Below are 27,346 nucleotides of genomic sequence, written 5' to 3' on the forward strand. Positions count from 1 at the left end.
GATCACCCACTGGGGCTACAGAACAGTAAGAGTTGCTTCTGGTCATACACCAATAATAGACTAACAGAGAGCCAAATCATGAGTGAACTCCCATTCACAATTGCTACAAAGAGAATAAAATACCTAGGAATACAACTAACAAAGGATGTAAAGGACCTCTTCAAGGAGAACTACAAACCACTGCTCAACGAAATAAGAGAGGACACAAACAAATGGAGAAACATTCCATGCTCATGGTTAGGAAGAATCAATATCGTGAAAAGGGCCATACTGCCCAAAGTAATTTATACATTCAACACTATCCCCATCAAGCTACCAATGACCTTCTTCACAGAACTGGAAAAAATCACCTTAAACTTCACATGGAACCAAAAAAGAGCCCTCCTGGCCAATACAATCCTAAGCAAAAAGAACAAAGCTGGAGGCATCATGCTGTCTGATTTCAAACTATACTACAAGGCTACAGTAATCAAAACAGCATGGTACTGGTACCAAAACAGAGATATAGACCAGAGGCCTTGTAGGCAACACCACACATCTACAACCATCTGATCTTTGACAAACCTGACAAAAACAAGCAACGGGGAAAGGATTCCCCATTTAATAAATGGTGTTGGGAAAACTGGTTAGCAGTGTGCAAAAAGCAGAAACTGGACCCCTTCCTGGCCCCTTACACTAAAATTAACTCCAGATGGATTAAAGACATAAACATAAGACCTAATACCATAAAAACCCTAGAATAAAACCTAGGCAAAACCATTAAGAACACAGGCATAGGCAAGAACTTCATGACTAAAACACCAAAAGCATTGGCAACAAAAGCTAAAATAGACAAATGGGACCTAATTAAACTCCAGAGCTTCTATACAGCCAAAGAAACAATCATTAGAGTGAACTGGCAACCAACAGAATGGGAAAAAATTTTGCAATCTACCCATCTGACTAAGGGCTAATATCCAGAATCTACAAAGAACTGAAACAGATTTACAAGAAAAAAACAAACAAACCCATCCAAAAATGGGTGAAAGATACGAACAGACACTTTTCAAAAGACAACATATATAAAGCCAACAAACATATGAAAAAATGCTCATCATCACTGATTATTAGAGAAATGTAAATCAAAACCATACTGAGATACCATCTCACACCAGTCAGAATGGCGATCATTAAAAAATCTGGAGACAACAGATGCTGGAGAAGATGTGGAGAAATAAGAACACTTTTATACTGCTTGTGGGAATGTAAACTAGTTTACATTCCACTGTGGAAGACAGTGTGGTGATTCCTCAAGGACCTAGAAATACAAATGCCATTTGACCCAGCAATCCCATTACTGGGTATATACCCAAAGGATTATAAATCATTCTATTATAAAGACACATGCACACTTATGTTCATAGCGGCACTGTTTACAATAGCAAAGACCTGGAACCAACCCAAATGCCCATCAATGATAGACTGGACAAGAAAAATGTGGCACATAGACACCATGGAATATTATGCAGCTATAAAAAATGATGAATTCGTGTCCTTTGTAGGGACATGGATGAATCTGGAAACCATCATTCTCAGCAAACTGTCACAAGAACAGAAAATCAAACACCATATGTTCTCACTCATAGGTGGGTGTTGAATAATGAGAACACAGGGACACAGGGAGGGGAACATCACACACTGGGGTCTGTTGTTGCGGGTCAAGGGAGGGCCAGCAGGGGGTGGGGAGGTCAGGGAGGGATAACATGGGGAGAAATGCCAGATAAAGGTGATGGGAATGGAGGCAGCAAACCACATTGCCATGTATGTACCTATGCAACAATCCTGCAATGTTCTGCACATGTACCCTAGAACCTAAAGTAAGATAAAAAAAATTTGCTATGTGGCTTTTTATTGATTTAAAGACAGAAGACAAGGAAGTGTAGAACTTTAAAAAAGCAAAATAAGATATTTTTATTAGTCCTTTTTCCTTCCTTTGAACTCTCATTGCCATTACCATTGTCTAAGCTCAGAACCCATCCTAACGGCACGACGGAAAAAGCCATCCACCCAACCTCTCTCATCTCTCTAATTCTAGCCTCTTACCTTCTTTAGTCCATTTTTCCTTTAATCCCTCATTGCCAGATTAATCCTTAAAAACACTTGTGTGACTTTTTGGTCTAACTCCATTGGTGACTCTGTAACTCCTTATGGTTCTCAGACAACGGGGAACTGCCACACCTGTAGTCAAAACTTACCTATTTCTCTGTGGAATCTGTAAACCTTACCGAAGGGAAAGAAGCCAGGATCACTATAACCTCCATGTCTTTGTTCTTTTTCTTTTCCTTGCCTAGAATGTGACACATTCCAAGTCTTCAAATCTTATACATTCTTCACCAACAAGGTGAGATTCCATTTCCTCCACAGAGACTCTGCAAACTGGGATTCCTTTTTCTCAGCCTATGTAGTACTACATAGCATACCACAGAAGAAGTGATTTTTTTTTTCTCTGTATATACTTGGTTCTTACTATGAGGTTAGTGTTTTAGGTTATTATTTACATGTTCCTGTGTGTGTATTGCTCACTGCACAATTTCAATATTGTGCATCTGATATATGAGATGGAAGTGGTCAAGCTGCTGGATGAATAATGATCTTGACTTGGGATGAGGGTTTGCTCAATTTTTTGGTTTGAATGTTGAATGGTCACTCGTAGTCATGAATGTAATAATATTTTCACCGTGCCATTGAACATACCTAAATCAAGTCAAATAGTTTAATAAATTCAACTTAAATGTACACTCACATCTGTGCGCAGAATGCTCTTTATTCAAAAAACTAATCTCTATATGAAGAAAAGATACAGTTAAATACCCAATCTCTACCATAAAGACACAGTTAAATATAGTTAATCGTATTTTAAAAAAGGCTTAAATACTCAATACTGTTATTACAGTCGGGGGAGGGCACCTACAAAATCTTTGTGGAAAAGAATGAAGTTGGGGCAGGGGAACTAGTTATATCTTCTTTCTAGTAGTTTCTTTTATGTCCAAAACAACACTGAGAAGTTTTGCAAATTGTAAAATGCTATGAGAATGACCAGAATAAAGGCCTTATTCATACTCTAAATTATCTTAGTCCACTTGCCTAAGGACCTTTCCCTTTCCTAGACCCAGAAAAAAGAAAAAACAAAAACAAACAAACAAACAAACAAAAAACCAGAAGGACACAGAAGCAGCCTTTCGTTAAAGAGAGAAAGATACATGTGTATAAGGAATTTAAAGGCAATGAGATTTAAAATGAAACTAAAAAAAATAATTAATGAGATTTCTTAAATAATATTTTATACTAAGAAAAATAGCTTAATTATATGGGTTTAGTGATAATAGTAACAGCAACAGCATCATCAACAACCACCACCAGAGATGTTTTGGGTCATAATATAGTTAATCTAATATCTTAACAAGTAGGATCTGGAAATCCACCATTATCTTGCTGATGCACTATCTGAATTTTAACAAGATGTCTGCATTGAAGTTTAGGAAACACTTCCTTGCTACTTTCTTGATCTATTTACATCTGCACTAACATACAGTCAAAAATGTTCTACTGAAAAATGACCTTCTGCTTCTCAATTTCCTAATCTTCAAAGCAAGATTTAATTTTGATCCTTGTACTTAAACTCTTATATACTTTTTTTTTTCAGCAAAAAAGTAGAAATAACAAAGGATATTCTGGTTAACAAATGATTAACCAAAACTTCCAACTAAGGAAAATGCTGTTCTGACTAATGAACATTTTACCATCTCTATCTTACTCTGCTTCAGTTGATTAAAATATGCTTGTTACATATGTAACATGCCTTACTCACACAAAGACTTTCTTGAGTTGGCAATCTCAAACAAAACAGCGCAAGCGGCTGGAACAGAAATCAGGGCTCGTAGTATCCAGAAGGAGCCAGCATTTGGGAAGTCACACAGGACTTCTGCCTTTAGTCATGCACACTCAATGACTCTCAAGGATTCCCAAAGAAGCTAGATACTCTAAGCAAGGATGACATAATTCCAGATTAAACCAGAATCTTTTAGCAAGGGTGCTTGAATAGGATCCTTCCTGGGAAACAGCACATTGCAAAATGACATCCCCAAAATGTTGCAGAATGAGAAAGTGGACAAAAGACAGTAACAGTCCAACTTTTGTTAAATTCCAGAGAATAGTCTCCTGAGCTATAGGCTTGCTGGCAAATGTAATCAGACTTATATACACCATTTCTACATGAATTTGCTATTTAGTCTCAGAAAATATATTTAAGCTGTACAAATAACGAACCACAAAGAAAAAAAACAAATATTTTCCCTTGTTAAGTATTATTAATCAGAGTAAATACAGTTCCATCTTATCATCATGTTTTCTATGAGGAAACTTCTGTTCTTTTTTTAGATTTGGAGAATTGCTTTTCCTGACAGAACCCCCAGAACTGAGAACCCTGAACTGTAAACTTGTCCTTTGTCCTAGTTGTTTACCAGTCTTATCAGGGCACACATGGGTTGGCAATGTGATTCAAAGATAAAAAATCCCAAAGATATAATTAGATGTTTTTCTCAGAAATATCACCCAAGACTACCAAAATTTGTTTGCTGTTTTCTCACATCATACTTGAAGAGTCCCACAATTTCTTGCCATTTAATCATTTTCTTTTATATAAGTGAGAAAAAAACAACTTGGTATTGAATAAATATGTTTATTTTTTGATAAACTGAAAATAGAGACTTTTATCTCAAAGCTTCTGTGACATTATAATAAACACATTTTTTTCTTTATCAATAACATACTTACTGCTCATAAATATAATGATGAAAATAATTTTATGTCCCTGAATTTAAATATACATACACAGTATGTATATTCAAAGCCAATAGAGTACAATCTTTCTTATGGTACATTTGCATTTAGTTAAATTCTGAATAAAGAGGATAAAAAGACAAACGTAGGAAACCACAAATGACATGTAAAACACCCTGTAGCCCAGTTAAAGAAGTACTGTGAAAGTCTCTCAAGTTTTTTACCTAACGCCATCATGGCTCCAGAGAGACTGACAAATTTGAGGGAGAAAAAGAATCTTCTACTGCCACCTACTGATATTTTATAGTCAATGATTCTCAAAGGTGCTATAATGACAAACTCCACATTAAAGCAGAATCTTTTGATTTTAAAAGACAGAATAATCTTTGGATTTGTGTCTGTATTCTTCCAATCATGAATACACACACACACACACACACAGAATAAATTATGGTTATAATATTCTACATATTTCTAGAAGTAGAAAGTAGAGTCGGACGAGCACATTTTCCTGACTCTGATTCACGGGCCCTTTATACCACATTGCTCCAAAAGGAAGTCCAGAATATCACATTTACATTCTTTCCTTCCCCACATAAGCCATTCTACTTAGTCCTAGTTCAGCAATAAAGATTTGAAAAGGACTGGTCTTGGCAGACTTGTCTGCAAAGTATTCTCAACTCAAACACTCCCAAGTCAGCTGTAGAATTTTCCCTCTTAGCTAAAGAACCACAGCCAAGCCTGTATTTTTTGAAGACTTCTCTAGAGTTAAACTCCAAAAATGACAATATAACATTGACAGAGGGTCCCAAATGAAAGATCCAAGGCTGGAACTGTAATAACTCCTGTTGGCAAAATTATATAACTGGAGCTATAAACATGACTTTAAAATTTAGATAGGGTTGGGGCCCAACTTACTACAGTCAGCTTCATTTTTTTGTGTTGGGGGCGCCTAAGAATTTTTTAAAGCTTTAGCTAAAAGGTTTTAAGTACAATAATTATTCTTCTTAACTCAGAGGGTATTTTTAAATCAAAGTAGATAAAGCACTTCGAAATAAACTATTTTCTGTCAATAACATACCAATTTTTCCTGCCAAAAATGAGCTATGAAAGTACTTTTTAGTTATTTTATGTCACAAGTCATACATTATATGATTTTTCATGCCACACTGTTTCATCTATTCTAAAAATATACTGGCAAACATGGATTTGACTAACCATTTTGTCCAAAATCGATGTTAAGCACAATATGAAGCAAAAGTCAATGTTCCAACATAGAAATCCTGGTTTTGTCTTTCACATCTCTAGACATGAGCAAATTTGTCTGCTAGGACACTGAAGAGTTGTCCGTATTTCTATAGTGCTATAATTAAGTCTTGTACAAATTCTGCTGCCAAAAAATCACCAGAGTGGGTGGTGAATACAGCCAAGTAAACTCTAATTATGGAAGGCAGGTTTTCTAAGATCTTAGACACAAGAAGCAAAGGCAAGATAAGACAGCTAAGGCAGGTTACAAAGGCAATATAAATAGCCTTGTCAAATTCAAAGCAAGCCCATCTGGTACCCACTGCCACTTCTCATAGTTCATAGGTCTTCAGAAATACAATCAGAGGCCTTTGCTTAGAATCCGCACTTAATTATTCCCTGAAAAATAGTTATGAAATGTACAGGTCATTTTCACTCCTAGAACAAAAAAAGGCGACAGAATCCCAATGTTCAAGATAATTTTCTATTTTATATTTCAGCTCTCCCACAAACACTATTTTTTTCAAGTTCTGTTTAGAGTTCAATAAATGCACTTTAGCACTCTAAAAAACTGCAAATCATGTCTACAGCACAATAAATGTACACAAGCTGAATACACACATATAACCAGCACCCAATCAATAGAATATTGTCTGCATTGCAGAAGTGTCTTCCCATCCAGAAAAGTGGTACTTTTAAATTTTATAAAACAATATTAAAAATTATCTCAATAAGAGCATTATATAACATATTCTTTCTGCCTGGCTCCATAATTTCAGCCTTAAAGTAGAAGTGATTATGCCTTTTTTCCTTTGCCTTTATAAATGTCTAGGCCTTTCTTAGTCCTTATCAACAAACTGAATTTTTACTCATTTGAGTTCCCGCTCAATATCACCTTTTCTATGAAGACTTTCTTGACCTTCAGAGAAAAATGAGAAAACGAATTAAGTCTTCATCTATTTTCACAGAATAGTTTGCAAATGGTCTATGTTCACATAGCACACTGAGTTATAGTTATTTGTATGTACATCTTTTCTAGACTATAAGCACCATGTGGATAGAAAAAGCATCTAATTTCATCTTTTGATCTGGTTTCTGTACTTTACACAGTGCTCTAAACGAGATACTTTAAATTGTGTGCTAATAAATAAGTCAATGTTTTTCTCAGTTTCTTCTACCATAGGAAACTGAATGATTTTTCAAAGATAATTTTATCAAACTATTATATTAAAAGAAGCAATACATATTGTCCAGATGCTTTAAAATATATATGTTAATGCCCTACACACAAAGAATTTATAATATAGCACATTTCATTCAAACAGATTAACAAAATGTTAATTTTAATGTATATATAAATTATACATACATTCAGCATATATTATCTGACAACAGAATGCTTTGTGATAAGAAGCTAGTTTTCTGTAAGGGATGATATTAAGATGCTTCTCTGTAGAAACAAGCATTTTAAGTGTGATTTTTCTTATACCACTCTCCTGTTCCCATTCTCTTCCACTGCAAAATTAAACTAGTTTATTTCAACTAAGTTGAGATAAAAGTTTACTTTTACACTCAGTTCAAGGACCAAAGCAGAAGAAACACAAACATCTCATGATAAATCATAAATGCCAGTGCTCTCCTACCTGTGTACCTAAGCTGGCTGCCATCATGTGAGTCAGAAGTTTAGCTGCAAACATGGAGTACCTGGCACAGAAGATATGGGAAAGAACAACCAAGAAGAGACCTGTAGGAACAAAAAAGTCCATGTATAATTTAATAATCCATGAAGATTCAAAGAGCATTATAGCAAGAATCTTTGGGGGCAGTTAGGCATGTCAGGTCTGCCACCTGCCTCTGCCCAGTACCTCTGGAAAAGATGACATGGCAATTGTATTCTCCACTTTCCATGACAAATAAGATCTTCACACTTACCAGTTAAGCCCAATGGATAACTATAAATACCTACGTGTTCACTTTTCTGTTAAAAAGACACTACAAATTAAGCAGATTAATAATTTTATTAGACCCTTGGTTTTCTGTATTTATAGAAGTCAAGTTTTATTGTTTAAGAATCGAATTGCAATCTAATTTTCTAAGAACAGGTGGCTTGGGGAAATAGAAATATTTGAGAAAGTGAGTAGGATTTTCAGCCATAAAATTTTGAATGGTACTACCAAAACTCAGGTTTCATAATCACCCCTTTTTATCTACTAGAAATAGTTATATAATTACAACAGTGGTAATTATGAATTTTCATGGCAACTTTGCACTACTAGATGCCAAAACCAGGAAGAAAATGTGTTACTTTCTCCACAATGACTTTTAACTTAAACTGCTGAATTTCTAAGTTGTGTGAAGAAAATTATTTTTATTATCTTTGAGTCTGTTTGAATTCACCTATTTACATTACTCAAGGGAACAGAACCTTAGCACTAATCCAACAAATCTTTATCTTACAATTAACATAAATTTATGTTAATGTTAGATTTTTAAAGGCAGAGTATACACATATTTAAAAAATATTTTCTGCCTCTTAAGACTAAAATGTGCTGCATATGATAACCCACTTGTTTTTTCACTTAAACATTTTACCCCACTCATTCTCAGTAGGGTAATTTTGTCTAAGGACTACTGGAACATAACAGCAATTGACATATGTATACTGCTTTGCCATGTACTTTGCATGCATTACCTCATTTCATTTTATCAATGCCTCCTTAATATAACAGGAGGCACTGCATTTATTTAATATTTTGTTTTCTTCTGAAGCCATGGAACAAACTTTCAGAATATACTGCATACTGGCATAAGTGGACTGAGCATCTGCAAAGGTCTACATGAGGTCTTATAACTTCTTTTTGAGAAATCCTTTGAATTATATTTTTATATTTTATTAAGGTAGACAAGGCTCTCCACAACAAGAGAGGATTTGCATTAGTCAAGGCTTTCAGCCTAGAAATTTGGCCAAGAAATCTGGAGCAATCGCTTTTAGGAAGGCTTCCATGGGATGTTCTGGAACAGGTGTGTAGGTCCTGGGGCTGACTTCAAATCCACCTACACAAGTATAGAGTGTATCTTCAGAAACTACAGAGTCCTGCCAGATATTCTGCGTCTTGACTTAGGTAGTCTATATACTATTGGAGCTGATGCTCAGAACTCAACTAATGCATACTTTGAATTCCCTAAGATGACAAAAAACCAGCTTAAATTCAAGGCTTAAGTTGAGTGTGTTAATGTGCACGCCTGCACGTGTATGTGTGTGTGTGTGTGTGTGTGTGTGTTAGTAATATACTCTTTAAAGTAGGCTTTGCAAGGTGGCTTTTATTTTTTTCATTTTAAGGCACATGATCATAAATATGTGCTTTGCTATAAGTTTGCTGTGGTAGATGATAACAATGTGAGGCAAGGGATTAGTGCTGAACAAGGAGAAATATATAAGTCAACTGTTTTTTCGAGCTCACAAGAAGGGCTTATTTATAGCCTTTTCCTTTAACTTAGTAATACTCAAGTATACTCCTGTTTCATGATACAACTCTAGTATACTAAATTTGACCAGTTCAGAAATATTTAATTAAGTATACTAAGCTTCAATTAAAATGCTAGCATGACACCTGGTGGCAGTTCAGGATTCAAAGCTAGTGGCAGGAAGATAGGCCAGATCCCATTAGCCTATAACAATAATGCATCATGGTTATGTAAACGCATTTTTTACATAGGGGAGAAGAATATTGCTAACAACCCCAAACAGGCTGGGTCCTCATCTAGGGAAACTCATCTGGCTTGAGTGAGGGTACTGAATGCCTAAAATTTAAAGAAATGAATATTTCAGTTATCAGGTTTTTAAGACACTATATACTAAATACTTATCTTTTATTTTTTCACCTGAAATTAAATAGCTATATTTAACATATATGTAAACTTAGAAATCATTTTTTTAATTGTAGAAATTTTTGGTTTGAATTCCTTAATATAAATTTGAAAATTACAAAGCATAAAGTGTTATAACTATAAATAGAATGATTTTTTAAAAAATAAAGTATAGGCTGGGTGCAGTGGCTCACACCTGTAATCTCAGCACTTTGGGGGGGGCTGAAGCAGGCAAATCACAAGATCAGGAGATCGAGACAATCATGGCTAACACAGCAAAACACCATCTCTACTAAAAATATATATTAAAAAAAAAAATTAGCTAGGTGTGGGGGCACACGCCTGTAGTTCCAGCTACTTGAGAGGCTGAAGCAGGAGAATCGCCTGAACCCGGGAGGTGGAGGTTGCAGTGAGCCGTGATCACACCACTGCACTCTAGCCTGGGCAACAGAGGGAGACTCCATCTCAGGTAAAAAATAAATAAATAAATATTTTATTTTTTAAAAGTAGGGGTGCGGTGGCTCACGCCTGTAATCCCAACACTTTGGGAGGCCGAGGCGGGCAAATCAGGAGGTAAGAGATCAAGCCCATCCTGGCCAACATGGTGAAATCCCGTCTCTGCTAAAATTACAAAAAATTAGCTGGGCGTGGTGGCGCGCGCCTATAGTCCCAGCTACTCGGGAGGCCGAGGAAGAATTGCTTGAACCTGGGAGGCGGAGGTTGCAGTGAGCTGCGATCGTGCCACTGCACTCCAGCCTGGCGACAGAGCAAGACTCCGTCTCAATAAAAAAAAAAAAGTATAACAATTCCAGGTATTACTTAAAGGTATACTCTGAAGTTTTAAAAAAAATAGATTTCTTGACAATGATGTAGACAAAACAAGCATCTAATTGAGTAATTTGCCTTTTCTTTTCTTCCTACCACTATGTAGATTACAGATTCAGTTCTAAAAGAACATCTAATTAGTTCACTGACACAAATGACTTTTCCTCATTACTCAAAAGAAAGAAGATAAATAACCCTTAATAAAATGATAAGATTGATAATGTTTGATTTAGATAAGAAAAACTGTGAAGAACAGCTAAAGTCTTTTATTGTAATACTTGGCTACAAATTCTCTTTTCTATCTCTACAATATTTGAATGTTTATATGCATATAAACATATGAAATATGTGTACATAAATTACATATGTACATTACCTATGTTTGTAAACATCTTTATTATTTGGCATCACTTAAGAATGAGAGACCTTTTCCAAATAAATGAAGTTTACTCCTTCACAAGACAAGTATGTTTTCTCATGAAATTTTCCTTAAAATATTTATAAAGTATATGTTTATCTGTCTGCCTTCTCTACAGATAAATCCAAATAAAACAAAATTGCCATTATTTCATTATTAAATGCACTATTAGTTTTTTAGCTTAAGCTTTTTTTCCTCCATTATTCCACCTAATGCATTAGGTTGGTGCAAAAGAAATTATGGTTTTGGCAACTAATTTTAATTAAATTTCAAAAACCACAATTACTTTTGCACCAACCTAACAGCTGTGCTTGTCACTTTTTCTCCTTTTTGTTGCTTATCTCTATTGATTCCCATGTTCCTCCAACTCTCTCCTCAGCATAATGCCTTTTGGTTACTGCTCTAATAAGCTAAGGGCACAAAAAGAATATAGCCAACCCCGAAAAGATTTTCAGTATGAACAAAAGTCAGTATGAAGCATTTTACAGTATGAAAGTTCTGTGTATTAAGGGAAAGGAGTTATTCTAGAGGGGTGAGGTTGCCAGGAGACCAGCCTCCAGATAAACAGGGTGGTTGAACTTAACGCTGTTCAATATAATAGTCACTAGTAACATGTGGGTATTTAATCTTCATTATATTATTATTATTTTTTTTAAGAAATAGGGTCTTGCTCCGTCACCCTGGAGTGCAGTGGCATGGTCATAGCCCACTGCAGCCTTAACTCCTGAGCTCAAGCAATCCTCCTGTCTCAACCACCTGAGTAGCTGGGACAGCATATACCATCATGTTTGGCTATTTTTTTTTTTTTTTTTTTTTTTATAGAGACTCTCTACAAATGTCCTTTCGTTTTAACCTAAAGTGATGATCTTAGTTTAATTTTCTGATAGTTGGAGAACTAGTTTACAATTTTAAGTCACTGGTATACACCCTTTTCTTTCATCTTTCTAAGCTAAGATGTGGTAAGCTTTTTGGCCTCTACAACTATTTACACACTTTGATCATTTGGGTTTTTCTGCTCTTAGTATAGTAAACGGAACTGCAAACTAGAATTGCTACCAGTACATTGTGATCTACTTTAACCTTTTTAAAAAAGGTTAAATTCCTGTCTAATTGTATGTTGCTGTATTTCAGGAAAAGTACTAGCCAACTGCTATCAAATTCAGAGGGATATTTGATGTGTCCTGAACTCAATTATAGAATATGTATAAAAGATATATAAAATTCTCCTTTCTGGTTCCTGGGATCCATCAGAGGGATGGAAACTCATCCAGCCCTGAGGGATGAGCTGAAACTGAGGTACAGAATGAAGACTTTGTGTCTCCTTATGGACAGAACATGCAATTATGTAAAAATATGACATGACAAAGAAAATAACTTCAAATATGACTCCAAGTCAAAAGTGATAAAAGCAGATACTAACATTTAGCTGTTGATTCTCAAATACATGAGCAAATCTATGTAGTCTTTTCTAAAGTTCCAGAAAAGATATGCAGGTATTTATTAATGATTCTCCAGGAAATTCATTATTGTCAGTCCTACTAGTTTTCTATAAAATCAGGATAACATTCCCTGTTTCATTTTTAAAACTCTTTTTTTTTTTTTAATATTCAGTCTTTGGAACAAGCAAGGATTTTTTGTGGGTCATAGAAGCACATAACCTATGTCTCTATGGAAACATGTAAAATGACATCTAGATTTTATTTCAACATTGTGCCTTTGGCTATATTTCATCATTCTATAATATTTCTTTGCTCGTTAAATATATTAGCAATAAAGTAAAATAGGATGTATCCATCTGATTTTGGAACTATATGGACCTAGGAGATTCTACTAAATAAGAAAAGTCATCCTTTATAAAAGATATTAAGAATAAGAAGTTATTAACTTGCTATTGAATTAAAGTTAGGTTCAGAATTAAAACACATTAAAGAAAATTTATAACTATACAAAATAAAGTTCTATTGGAAACACTGGCAATCAGAACAAAGAATGGAAATTAATTACTTGATTCTAGCTCCAGAAAAACTTCCTAAAAGATAAAGACTATTAGAGAAACTGTTTGTATACAAATAACAAGAGATATGCATGCAATAATCATCACATTTACAGATAAAACATCACTAAAGCAGAATGTTAGAAATGTCTAACTTCATATATTTACCACCTGTTACGTATATACAATTTATAATCAAATATTATGGGTGGGAAAACTGAAGTATAGAGAAATTAAGTAATTTGATCCAGGTCCCACAACTAGCTAACAGCATAATTAGGATTTGAACTCCAGCAGTCTGGCTTCATAGTTTGCATTTTTTTAACCATTACCCTACACCCTGCTCTTAATTTAATTCACTATATAGCACCTTGCTCATATAAAAAGTTGTGGGCTTGTAAGAAGAGAATCAGGGCACAGAATGGGTGAGGGTGAAGGATAAAATTATAGTTTAAAGAATTCTCAGATGCCCAACCATATAATTAATACAGCTAATAATAATGCTTCTATTGTTAAGTTGTAGGTAAACAGTTTGACAGACATTAATAAAATTTAATTTCTTCTTACTCCCAAATACGAGGCCTAGATATGGAATGTTAAAGATAATTTATCTTTTAACACAGCGGTTGGCATATTCAGAACGCTTAAGCTGTAGAATGCAAAATCTACCCATGGAATAGCTTTTTAAAAAAAATACAAAAATTTTTGTATGTATTATCTCACATAGTCACATAGTCTTCACATTGTAACTGTAGAACCTGGCCTCTAAACCATGGTACTGTAAACTATAGCCTTTCCTTATCTATTTTCTAGCTTCTAACCTACAGCGTATTACATATTCCTTATGGGGTGAAACTATGTCTCATTCTTTACTGTATCCTCAGTACAGTGATGGCCCACTATAAATATTTGTTGCATGAATTAATGAAAAAGACAATGGTATATTTGCATCTTACATATATAAAAGGATTATGGGAAAACAGACTTCTCATTTTCAGAAATATTTAAAATTATTGATTCAAAAATACTGACCTGAGATACATATAAATCCAGAAGAGAAAAAGGCTTCATTGTATGAAGACAAGTTGTCAGTCTGAGCATAGACAGCATACACAGACATGTGTGAACAGGCACATTCCACATAGTCTGAAGTTTCCTCAACCACTTTGCAAAATTGACTGTCAGACAACCAGCTAGGGCAAAAACACAATAGTCACTATTCCTCTTTCATCAATACTTAAGGTGTTGAGATAGCTTTTAAAGAAAAAAACAGGTTGCTGAACTTAAGGTTTTTTTAGTCAAGACTTAAGTAGACCACATTTTCAAGAATAAACAGTGAAGGGAACATCTTGTCAAGGACATGACATAACAGATTCCACAGGATGTCTTAAGAAGCAGCCTAAATACCAACCAAAGCTTCTAAGGCATTCCTGGTACCAAAGGAGCTTGTCTTCTTAACAGGGCAGCACCAATTCCTACCTAATTTAGAAAACCTACCTGACATGTTCAATAGAAGGCACCCTTCTCTAGCATTCAAAACTCTCACAAGAGCAACAGAGTTGTGATATATGTTAACTCTTTTTTTTTTTTTTTTAAAAGGTCCTTAAGGTTGGAACCAATTAAATTACTTGTATGGTTTCCTAAGATTTCTTCCTCAATTTTTTTCTTCTTTGGAATGACGTAAATACACATGTTTTCTAAGATTCTTTGAATTATTTCCTTTTATAAATTATGGCTAATTTAGCACAAAAACCATGTCATGATTTTAGCAAACACTACATCTGATACCAAGCCTCTGAGCCTTCCTCAATGACTATTACTTGAGCTTCTTCCATTTTAATGCCTCTTAATTTCTTTACTTTTTTAAGGACCTAAAACTTCCTTGCCCAAACTCCAGACACAGCTTGAAACATTCACTATTAATTACATATTGAAGATTTCAGAGTATCTATGCATTAGGTTTAAGATCTGTTTTAAACCTAGGAAGACATTTCAAGTGGAATTTATTTAAGAGAAAGAAAGCAGAAATTTTAGTGTTTTTGAGGACATCTGGTTACCAAACTAAGCTATTATTTCAAGCCTATTTAGAATTTTAGTTTGTGTGACTGAAATTCAGTAATAAACAGAACCAAGTGACTGACACAAGCCCCAAACCTTTCTAGGCCACCAATGCCTGACCCTGCATCATTGACTGACCTCCTAGTGACGGTAACTGCTCAGAAACTTGAGGCCCGAGGCCAAGGAGATTCAAAGAATCATTCTCTCCTTCTCATGCATGTCCATGGATTTAATCTCAAAATGTACTCCAAGCCATGTGGACTAGAATTATAAATTCCTGCTGATCCCTCTTAAACACAAGGCATCAGCTCCCAGAACCACAAGTCCAGATGGAAAGGGTAAAAGAAGGAATTTCCTTGCTGCCCAACAAATTTACTGATAACTTCAAGGTTATCTGAATTTATCAGAACTCATGCTACATCCCATGAAAGTAGTAAAAATAAAGAAGTAAATCATGTGCTACACACATATTTAAATGCTGGGCTACATCTGCCATCAGAACAATACTAGACCATTTCCTGTGCTGCTTCCCCTTATTTGTTGGAGAGGTTACTCTCCAGTGTAATGACCTGGAGCCACCGTCTGTGCTCAGCACAAAACATTAGGCTCAGTGGTACTGAAATGGGGAAGGACCAAATTCTGATTTTAAAAATTTATTAATAAGTACCTTGCAGCAGCCTGATTCCAAAGGAGACACAGAGATGTCTGAGGGATAATTCTAGGCTCAGCGGCATGGATCCTGTAGAGAACCTCATTGTCATTAGTCAGGATTTGTGAACTCTGACCTTTCACACTCAAAGATAATACCTAGAAAAGCAGCAGAACATATAATGATGTTTTACAATTAGTGTAATGACTGAGACTTTTACCCTGAACTTGACTTCATTTTTCTAGTAGCTATAGTCATTTGTTTTCTCTCACTATTAGTATTTAGCTTACTCACACCGGCAGGACGTCCCATTGGTTTCCCATTGTGCTTTTTCTACCCGACCTTGGTCATTCAGCAGTCTTCAGCTGAAAACACTCACTTTGACTCTAATTGGCTGACTTCATTAAAAGTTAAGTACATAATAGTATATTATATTAGTGAAAGCTAGATATTTTTTACTTTCCCCACTTATCTATGTATTTTACTCAATAAAACATGAAGGAAATATTTCCAACTCATTTAGAAACTAAACATTCTATAAATAGTTCATAAAGATGAAACATATTTCATATCAGTTCGCCATGTGTAGCACTTATGAAAACTGTAAGCATGCAAATGCATTCTGAGTGTGCCTGCTAAAGAAAAACAGATTCCAACCACATAATTTTTTAAATGATAGATTACCTTATTTTTCATGGTAGGAAGATTGTTTCCACTTATAAACCACTGTTGGCTGCTATACTCTGTAAACTGGACTAATTTACATATACTTTTTCCAGCCATTATTTCTGCATCCTGGACATCCAGTAGCCTCTCTGGAATTCGAATATAATCTCCTTCCTTTCCTTCAAACTTGTGCCCATTGATTTGCTGAGGATACCAGTGAAGAGCCAATATTGACAAATATGGGCAACTATCAAGGATGGTTTTGCTTCTACAACAGAAAAGCAAAGGGTGTGTAAAAACGGCATGTGTTTGTATACATATATCCAATTATCTTTGTTAAAGTGCATTACACTGGGATTCTATTCTTTATGTATAAAAATAACACAACAAACCCAGTAGTAGATAGACTGTGCCTTCAGTTCTTTTGTGGTTAACTGTCACGATTTTTTGCATAGAACTTTCTGCATCCTCTTGCCTGATCCTCCTAGTAACCTAAAACATGGGTTTTTGAAACCCGTTTTATGAATATCAAGATGCAATCTGCGGCTATAAAGTGTGCTTTTCTGTGTTAGTCACATCAGCATTGCTAGAATCAGTTCAGCAAAGCATGTCCCCACTGAGCTAAAGCCCTTTGCTTTATTTAACAACATCATAACCTTATATAACTAGAGCCATGTTTTCAGCAAGAGTTTACCTGATGCCTTTCTAATCCACCAGAGCCTTGCTAATATAACTATCTGACTGATAAGAGAAGCTGCACAGAACAGTGATCTTTTTTCACTAACAATTCCATTTTGAAGATCTACTAGGCATAATAAGAACCTGGGCTCAGTGAAATTGCTTCTAAACCTCAGTGTGTGTTGAAATTACCTAGAAGTTTGTTTTAAAATGCAGATTTCTAGATTACATCTCAGATTTACTAAATCAGAATCCCTACCTAGGGAGAAGATTGGCAGTTCTAGGAATTTATATTTGTAACCAGTCCCCCAGATAATCAGATGCATCCTGTTGGCTGACTCATCACATTTGCAAACAATCAGGAGACATATAGATAAATCAGATCTTAAACCTGCCTGGAAAAGTTGAGAGAATATTACAATATTGGGATAAGATTTATGCATTAAATACTAAAAGTTACATAGGTCACAAGATGTAGAGCATGTATAACTACATCATAGATCTATGTGATATCTTGTCAAGACCCCAGATGTGGGAAATGGAGCAGAGAATTTTGAACTGAGTCAGGAAAAGAACGAGTAAGGGCCAACCTTTTCCTCTTGTGATATATCCTCTCTGAAAAAATAACTCCTCTGCAACCTTAGCTACCATATTTGAATTGGTGCCTTCAAATATCTGTCTTTAATCCACTTATTCACCTGGAGCTCTGGGTCCTTTGTCCATGCCTCCTATTGAAACACCCTCAATTTGTATGGACCCTACATGCCTCCACCTCCACCACAGCTTGTCAAAATCTCATCTTTTAATCTGAAGTCACCACATCTTCAATAGTGACTCTCAGCCTAAAACGTGTCACTGCAGACGCCCTGACCAGACATCATGTGGCTGAGACCTGTGAACCTCAGCCACATGACTCCACATCCTCTTTCCCCTTTCATCCTTTGTAGTCTACAGAGAGTTAGTCGAGTCAGGGACTCTGCTATCTTGGCAAACTAAGACCACCACCACATGCAGTGACTCTACCTAACCCTAGACACAAGCATGCCAAATTTCTGACCCCCTCTTATTTGCTGATAACCATAATTTCCCTAACACTTTAACCTGTAACATCTATGTCCCTCAAATGCACTCACCTTTATCAATCCCAGTCTGCTTTATACCTAGGTTTATATGAGGGGGAAAACTCCCACATTGACATGTAGACTGGCACCACTGCAAATTCACAGTGACCAACCTCAGTTGGACCCTCAGTGCCAGATGGCATTATTTTTACTTGGCTTCCAAGTGATTGTTCTAGATTCCATCATTCTCCTCAATATCCTTGCTCACTCCCCAAATGTTTAACTCTCAGCAGACACCCTTGATATTGCTCAAGACAATGTATAAATAATGCATATCAGAATACAGTAGTCAATCAAACAGAAAAGGCCTCTCTTTTTGTGCCTCTTATATACTCTTGAATTTTCACTGGGCCTTTGAAGGCACAGATATGGGACTCAATATGCACAGCAAGGTAGATGGTTCATATCTGAGACAACCTGGTGATTTTAACATCCTGGTGATCTTATAGACATATGAGGAAAATGCAAAAGAATGAGATTATGGGGATTGCAAAGCTATGAACTGCTTGATTTCATTGAACAAAATAGTTGAACAACAGGGGAAAACAATGACAGGTATTCTTGACTACACACATGTATACACATACACACACACATACACATACACACACACACAAATGCATACTGTGGCCTCAGTGAGTGCAAACTTACTTAAAGCAAAGAAATGATCCATTTCAGAGGTTTCTGAAGACAGCATTAGAGGTATTTATAAGAGGTACTAAGGAGCTGAACTGCTAATCATTGATTTCAGATGGACATTTAGGAGCAAGGGTGTGGACTGGAGAATTCTTTCAGGAGGCCCCCGTGAGGCTTTTCTGATGCTTTGCTGGTTTTGCGCATTAAAGAAAATTTCTATTTCCAGGGCCCTCTCATCAAAATTAAAGAAAGAGTAGAGTATAGGGATATGTGAAATCTATATCTTTACCTCAAGTCACACCCTAGCACTGACCTGGGATGAAAGTCTAGGGTGCTTCAGAGCCATGTGGCTGGAAGGGGACAGGTTTTGCTACAAAGTAGGTGGTTACAATCTATTCTGACCACATGGTACGGTGTCCGTCAATGGCTGTAGACTCAAGTAAGTCTGGGGTTGAGTCCAGGCCTCACCATGGACTAATTGTGTGATCCTTGGCAAGCTGTGTAAGATTCCTAGCCTTAATGTCTACATCTGTAAATAGGAGTACTAAAAGCCCTCATGCTAACCCTGAATAGCTACTTAAAATGATCTCTGTAAGGACAAAATAATGTATATAACTTTTAGCAAGGATTAGGTTGAACACGTGGAAATTTCATTATACTGTTTTTACCTATTAACAAAGGTAATCAATATTGTTCCATTTAAATCAATTTCAGGACTATAACAGAGGTATAATTAATATCATTTGTATTATTATTATAGCCCTTGCTCTATAACTTTTTTCTATCTGGATTGACTATGTCTTTGAAGTTCATATGACTTGTGACCTAAGAACTAACGTTGGGCTGGGCACAGTGGCTCAGGCTTGTAATTCCAACATTTTGGGAGGCCAAGACAGGTAGATCGCTTGAGCCCAGGAGTTCAAGACCAGCCTGAGCAACACAGTGAAATCCCATTTCTACAAAAATTAGCTTACATCTGGTGCATGCCTCTGGTCCCAACTATTAGGGAGGCTGAGGTGGGAGAATCACCGGAGCCTAGGAGGTAGAGTTTGCAGTAAGCCAAGATCTTGACATTGTACTACAACCTGGACAACAAAGTGGGGCCCTGTCTCAAAAAAAAAAAAAGGAGAAGAAGAAGAACTAACATTAAGTTTCACATATCTAACTGATTTTTAAAATTACCCTGCCAATGTTCGTAAAGGGCCCCACAAATAAAGAGATAATTTAAATTATTATACAAGATTTTAAAAATATAATCTTCAAAATATCTCTGAATTTCAATGTGACTTAATAAACACTGATGCCAGCACTCATGAAGATTACTGAAACTTATAAAGAGATTTATATAAACACTCTTAAACAGACACATCACATTAAATAATGGTCAAATAATTGTCATTGTTTTTTAGATAACACATATTACTCTGTGAGAATTGAAAGAATCTGTTTCCAACCATGTTTTATTATCAGCCATTTTTATGTTAAATCAAATAGAAATACAACATTTTTAGGTCCTTTGTACTACAATGATCTAATTCACCTTATGACTACAATTCATAATACCATAGCATCTTAACATATTAACATATAGTTAAGGCCAGGTGTTGTGGTTTATGCCTGTAATCCCAGCACTTTGGGAGGCCAAGGAGGGTGGATCACCTGAGATCAGGAGTTCAAGACCAGTCTGGCTAACATGGTGAAACCCTGTCTCTACTAAAAAAGCACACAAATTAGCTGGGTGTGGTGGAAGGCACCTGTAATTCCAGCTACTTGGGAGGCTGAGGCAAGAGAATCGCTTACATCTGGGAGGTGGAGGTTGCAGTGAGCTGAGATGGCACCATTGCACTCCAGCCTGGGTGACAAGAGTGAAACTCCATCACAAAAACTATTTAGTTAATATAGAGGTATTAGAATAGTGCCTGTAGTATAGAGGTATGTTAACATATAGTTATAAAACTAATCCTGTAGTTAGTAATGAACACAGGCCACATTTTATTTTTTCCTTTTCCTCTTGCTAGCTTTCTAACAACTAGCCTGAAGTTTAACAACAGTCTGAAAGCTGCCTCCAAATGGACAAAACAATCATAACTATAGCGGGAAGCACAATTATAGCACATCAAAATACTCCTAAAGGTTGGAATCACTTTTTTACATTCAGAATATATCTTCTACTCATTAAATAAATAACAGCAACAGTAAGACTTTTGTTATTTTTAAAAAACACTTCAAAATAAAAGGAATATATTTTTGACAGTATACATTTATTTTTTTGATGTGTCTGCTATGTTTCCTTCAAATAATTAACTTCAGCTGCCCAAGAGGTACAACGCATTGACTGTATCATTCCTAGTTACATCATGTAAATGTAATTCTGCATTATATATTGCTTTGTAAGCAGTGAAAAAAATACATAAAAGGTACTGCTAATATATTAAAAGATACTTACTTTTCACCAGGAGAGCCACAAGTAACATTAGACAGCAGAGAAAAGGCAAAACTCTCAGTCACTTCAGTAAAGTGACTGAATCCCCTGGTGTCCTTGCGCTTTGGGTTAATAAGAGAACAAAGAATCTCATAGAAAAGTGTTCGGCTTGCAACACTGAAAGCTTGATTTTTTCCTTCAGCAGTTATCTGGAAAAAGAATCTAAGTATAAAAATATATCTAAAAAAAGAAATTTCTTAAATTATATGCAATAGCTATATGTGTGTGTGTGTTCTTCATTAACAGTTGTTAACATTAATATGGATAAACCTATGAAAATTTAAGAGAAATTGGTATCAAAATTATATTTCAAATATGTACATTTTCAGTTGAAACAGGCATAAATAATCATCTATAAAAAAAGGCATAATCACCAAAATATTTTCTACTTGATCATTACATAAATTCCCAAATGGCTGCATAGATTACTTAATTTTAACTACAATAATTAACCTCATGAGTTAAAATTAATCTCACTTTTACATCTACCCCAGGGATTCTTATTCTTTTGACCAACAAATAAGGAAAAAAAATACAAGAATATCTGTTTATAATAGTAGCAAAATTATTTTTTTTTCCAGTCAACAGAAGCTACCATAATCACTAAATATTTAAAGCACCAAATGAGAAAATCCTTTTCAAGGTTAGTCAAGAGTTCCTGTCACTTTTGCCTTTTTCAATAAGTATGACCCTTCCCACTTCACACACACACACACACACACACACACACACACACACACACACACACTGGGTTATTCATTGTTTAAGAGACAAGGAAAAAATCAGGAAAAATCCAGAATGAAGGGGACCACATCTTTATTGTTTAAGCATCGGTGGAAAGCCACTTAACTCCATTACCTTCTGATAAGTCCCTATTACTGAAACTCTAAAAGTCATCACTTTCTCTATGATTCTTACACTATGCCCCATCCACCAACCTACATTATCACTCTTTGTAACTTGCATGTATCTTTATTAGTGAACTTATGACAACCTTGAAATGATCTGTCTGTTTCAAACTCATTGTGAAAGTGGCTCATGTTCCCCATTTTTTTTTTTATAACTTTGTAATCTAGTACAGTTCCAAGCTCACAGCAGAACTCAAGATCTGCATTTTTAAGAATAGTCATCTCCCAGATAGTAAGCCAGAGTGGAGAATAATCCACAGGGAAAGGTAAAGGACACAGAATAAAAATTTAGCAATGCAAAAATTACAAACGGAGACAGAGAACAACCCACTGGATACTGAAACAAGCAAACTAAAATGATAAATGGGAACAAGCTCAAGAAGATTTTCCAGAACTCAGAGAAAAGGTAACAGGCTAATAGGACAACTCTTAAAACAAATCCCTAAGATACAATTATGTATATAAAAGAGCAAGCAGAGGCAACAAAATAACACAGTTCCTTAATAAGCTGAAAAATATTCAGGTCTAAAAATGTAGAGATTGCTTTTATACTAGAGAAAATTAGAAAAAGAGACAACACCAGGCATATCTGGGTGATTTTAAAAAATACTATTTCAAGAGTAAAAAATAATCATACCAGAAACCAGACAGGAAAAAAAATTACCAACAGAAAAACTAAAATTCAGTTTGACTTCAACTTTCCTAAAAACGACATGCCAGAAGTCAGCAAAGCAATACGTGTAGAATTTTAAGAATTAAAGGTTATGATCCAAGAATTCTATGGTCACCCACACTTTCATTCATATTTTTTAAAAAAAGTTTCTTTTGGTAAAGCACACAACACTGAAACAAAAAGGCCATTTCCACAACACTACAGGCACCTTGTAGCTTTCAGCACTTTCTAGTAACTAATCTTCACAACAACCTGTAAGGAAGGTCTTATTGTCTTTGTTTCCGGTTAGGGAAACTAAGGCAGAAGAAGGATGACTAACTTGTCTTACAGCACACAATTGGTAATGGTGGAGCCCAGGAGGTGCTCCTGACAGCCACCCTACACTGCCTGGCAATATTCCCCACTTGCTTGTCCAAAAACAACCACCTAGATTGACTCAGTTCACAGACAAGTCGGTCAAAATTTCCTCAAACATGAAATACAAAACAAGCCAGTAAAATACAGAGTTAACTCAAAATCCTTGTTAGTATGATAAAATAAATCAAGTGTAAAAACTAATTCTTCAAATATAAGGTATGTAATATTGAAAAGTCTATGATGAAAAGAAATAAGTTGACTCGACAAGGCCATTTTATACAAACAACAACAAAAGAACTCCCAACATTATTAAAATTGCCTTACGAACAAGTAGAAGACCTGAATCAACCATGGAAAAAACTTAAAAAGTTGTCAGGATAGAAGACAAAGATGGAGGCCTTTGGAGGTAGTGGTGGTCTACCAAACTTTTACAGAACAAATCATTCCTGTGCTTTTTCAAATGTTTCAGAACAAAATATTAGAGTCAACATCTCCTGATGGCCTTTGCCAAGCTTTGATAACCACAAAAATCAAAACCTGACAAAATTCAAAGTTAGCATATCAGATTCAGGGGGTTTTGGATTGCTCTTGCTATTAAAGCAATTGAGAGCTTTTAAAATAATTTTTATTTCACCATGCCCGGGAAAATCAGAATATTCTGTCACAGCAAAAATTTGCCTGAACCCACAGCTGGATTTCATACAGAAAGTCTTTATAGTGAGGCATTTAAAGCTGATGCTTTTTTTTAGTATAATACTTGTGCCACTTCTAGCATGTGTAACAATATTATCTAAGATTTATTGAGATCTTTTAAAAGAAATATATCAAATAGAACAGATTTTGTTTCAAAGAACTTAGAACTGGGGAAAAATAAAATTTAAAAATATAAAACAATTTAACTTAAAATATAAGGTCTTCATTAATGAAGCACCTTCCAGTATTTGGAAGCTCTATTCTGTCCTTTTAAATTTGAGGCTATTTTAGAGTGTATATTAATTTCATATGGCATATGTCAATGGTTTGCCAGGTAAAGTACAGGTGACCTTATTTAAATTTTAGACAGGCAACAATAACTTTCTGGTAGAAGTATGTCTCAAATAAGTATCTGCAATATACTTATACCAAAAAATATATTTGTTGTTTATCTGAAATTCTAACTTAACTGAACGTTCCTTATTTTTATTTGCTAAATTTTGTAACCTTATCTATATGTGATCCTCTGCATTTTCAGTACTTGTTTTATTATTCTTACAATTATAGCTATATTTAAAACAAAAAAACATATTTATTGTGTTTTTAAACAAATTTCATGCATTCATTTAGTCAGGTCCCACTTAATGGCTATTATTTTTCCCAGTTTTTGTTATAATAAGTAATGCTGAAGTAAACATTCTCATCACACATGTATTTGCAAAAATGTCCCCCACACTCATTAGTTGTCTTTTCACTTTGCTTTGGTGTATACTAAGAGAAATTTTATTTAAACTGTATATGGTCAAGTTATGAATCATTTCCTTTATGGCTTCTGGGTTTTGTTTGATGCTTTAGAAAGATCTTCCCTATTCCAAACTAAAGTCATGAAATGACATGTTTTCTGCTACTTTCATGGTTTCACTTTTATCTGATCTCTCTAGAATATTTGATCTCTCTAGAATTTATTTTGGGGTAGAGTTTAGGTTAAGGTTCAGCTCTATTTTGCTTTCAAGTGGTTACATCAGTTGTCTCAACACCATTTGCTGAATAATATTTTCGACCCATTGATTTTAAATAGCACCTTTATCACATATGAAATTTTCATATATGCTTCAGTTTATTTTTGAACTTTTTGTTCTATTCCATTGATATGACTGTTTATGTCTGCACCAGTGCCTCTTTAATCACAGTCACATCAGAATATATTTCAAATGTGTTTTCATATCTGCTAGGGCAAGGTCTCTCCTCCTTTTTCTTCTTTTCCAGGAAAGTTCTGCCCATTTTCACATGTTTACATTTCCCAGGTAAACTTTAATATCATTTTGTCTATGAAAAATAACCCTGAAACAACTTACTGACATATTGATAAGAATTATGATGTATTTAGAGGTTAATTTACAGAAAACTGTTGTGTCCATAATGTTGAGTCTTCTTATTGCAAAACATGGGATGAATTTCTATTTATTGCCTTTTGTTAGAATTTTTGTTTTCTTTATATATTTTCTGTATATACATATGTACTATGTATTTCTATAATTATTAAAGAAGTCAGTTAAAACAAGATTTTGGTATTGATGTACATACAAAAAAGAATTTGAGAATGCAATATATTACAAGATTCTATTTTTTAAAAATTAGTGACAATAACTTGATTTGAAATTAGAGCGAAGAAGGCTTCAGATGAAATAAGATACTAGTCATTTTAAGAATTCAAATGTTTTCTACTTGATTTTACAATTTTCTTTCCTCTTCTTTTTTTGAGATGCAGCCATGCTCTGTCGCCCAGGCTGGAGTACAATGGTGCGATCTCAGCTCACTGCAACCTCCGCCTCCCGCGTTCAAGTGATTCTCCTGCCTCAGTCTCCTGAGTAGCTGGGATTACAAATGCGTGCCACTATGCCCAGCTAATTTTTGTATTTTTAGTAGAGGCAGGGTTTCACCATGTCAATCAGGCTGATCTCAAACTCCTGACCTCAAGTGATCCACCTGCCCAAAGTGCTGGTATTACAGGCATGAGCCACTGTTCCCAGCCACAATATTTTTATAATATTTAAAATATATTTTATTCCTCCAAGTATTCACAGGTTATTTATTTGATTTAAGTTATATTCATATATGAGAAAATTGTACTGTTTGCTAATGGTGACTCAAAAAAAGCTAATTACATTTTCCCATAGGAGCTACTTTTATAATTCAGTTTTATCATTCATAATAGTACTAGAAATAGTCAAGATTTACTGTCTGACAACTCTACTGAAATAAGTGTTGATTCCTAACCAATAATACATAGCTCTCTCATATAACTTATTGAGAACAAAAAGTAGAATTTTAATGTGCTTTCCCTAAATCATATGAAGTGAGGTCCTGTTTTCTTCCCTAAAATGTAATTACTTGCTGTACATTCTTTCTCTTTCCCTGGCCAAAAACAACTTGGCATTGTCCTATGCCATTGGGTCATTAGAAAATTCAAGTAATATTTTGTGGAGTGAGATTTTATTGCTAGAGTTTTTTCTGCATGAAATAGCAATTGCCTCCCTTTGCTTTATAAGCTCTTTGGTATGGCTTGCTCTTTTTACTTCTGTACTTTATAATTTTATTTTCTATCCTTCAAGCATTGTATTTTAAGAGATACCACAGGATGGAAAGTACACATGATGATCTAAAGCCCCACTGTAAACATCTGAAGTATTTAAAGGTCACTATGTAAGAGATGTAGTACTGTACAGTCACATGTATGCACTCAAAACATTCAATTCTTGTATATAAATATATTGACAGGAAATATCTTAAGAAAGCCCAAAGTCAACCTTCAAAGAAGGCTTTTTTAAAGTAATAATTTTTAAAATATCCTTCAAAATTTATATTCTTAGGCTCTCACATCTCCATTTAATATTATCATTTGCAGAGGTGTAAGTAAACAGGTTTAAAATAAAATCTGTTTTGTACAAGTCTATACCAAATTGAATGCCTGAAATTATCTGGTCATTTCTTAATTTTCCTTTTCTATGAAGCTTTTCAGTGCCCATGAGGACCAAAGAGCATGCAGAGGGTGATAATTCCTATTCCATGGCATTTAAACTGTAAGGACTATGCAGATAATTTAATTCAAGTCCTTTTTCTTGATGGACTAAAAAAAATGAGGCTCAAACTCCAAAGGTAATTGGCCAGTTTCTGGAGAATCACAAAGTGCCTCTAGCTTCCAACCTCTGGAGCCTTTTTTTTTTTTTTTTTTTTTTTTTTTTTTTTTTTGTTTTTTTTT

At 35.0% G+C, this 27,346-nt stretch overlaps 1 protein-coding gene across 4 annotated transcripts in view; it reads right to left on the reverse strand.

Moving 5' to 3' along the window:
• The window catches only part of ADGRV1 (adhesion G protein-coupled receptor V1), a 565,868-nt gene that overhangs the window by 294,685 nt on the left and 243,837 nt on the right, over window positions 1–27,346 (reverse strand). For 3 of the 4 annotated variants that reach the window (XM_032276299.1, XM_032276290.1, XM_032276319.1), the window contains 5 exons: window positions 21,421–21,605; window positions 16,558–16,807; window positions 15,892–16,031; window positions 14,199–14,359; window positions 7,707–7,807 (listed from right to left, as the gene is read on the reverse strand). In XM_032276299.1, coding sequence (XP_032132190.1) covers window positions 7,707–7,807; window positions 14,199–14,359; window positions 15,892–16,031; window positions 16,558–16,807; window positions 21,421–21,605 — 837 coding nt within the window. Of the gene's footprint in view, window positions 1–3,851; window positions 5,096–7,706; window positions 7,808–14,198; window positions 14,360–15,891; window positions 16,032–16,557; window positions 16,808–21,420; window positions 21,606–27,346 lie in introns of those variants that run through there. The other variant, XM_032276304.1, reaches the window with a different exon arrangement.

Source organism: Sapajus apella, unplaced genomic scaffold (assembly GCF_009761245.1).
Source record: "Sapajus apella isolate SASKATOON/1434 unplaced genomic scaffold, GSC_monkey_1.0 scaffold1, whole genome shotgun sequence".
Lineage (NCBI taxonomy): Eukaryota > Metazoa > Chordata > Mammalia > Primates > Cebidae > Sapajus > Sapajus apella.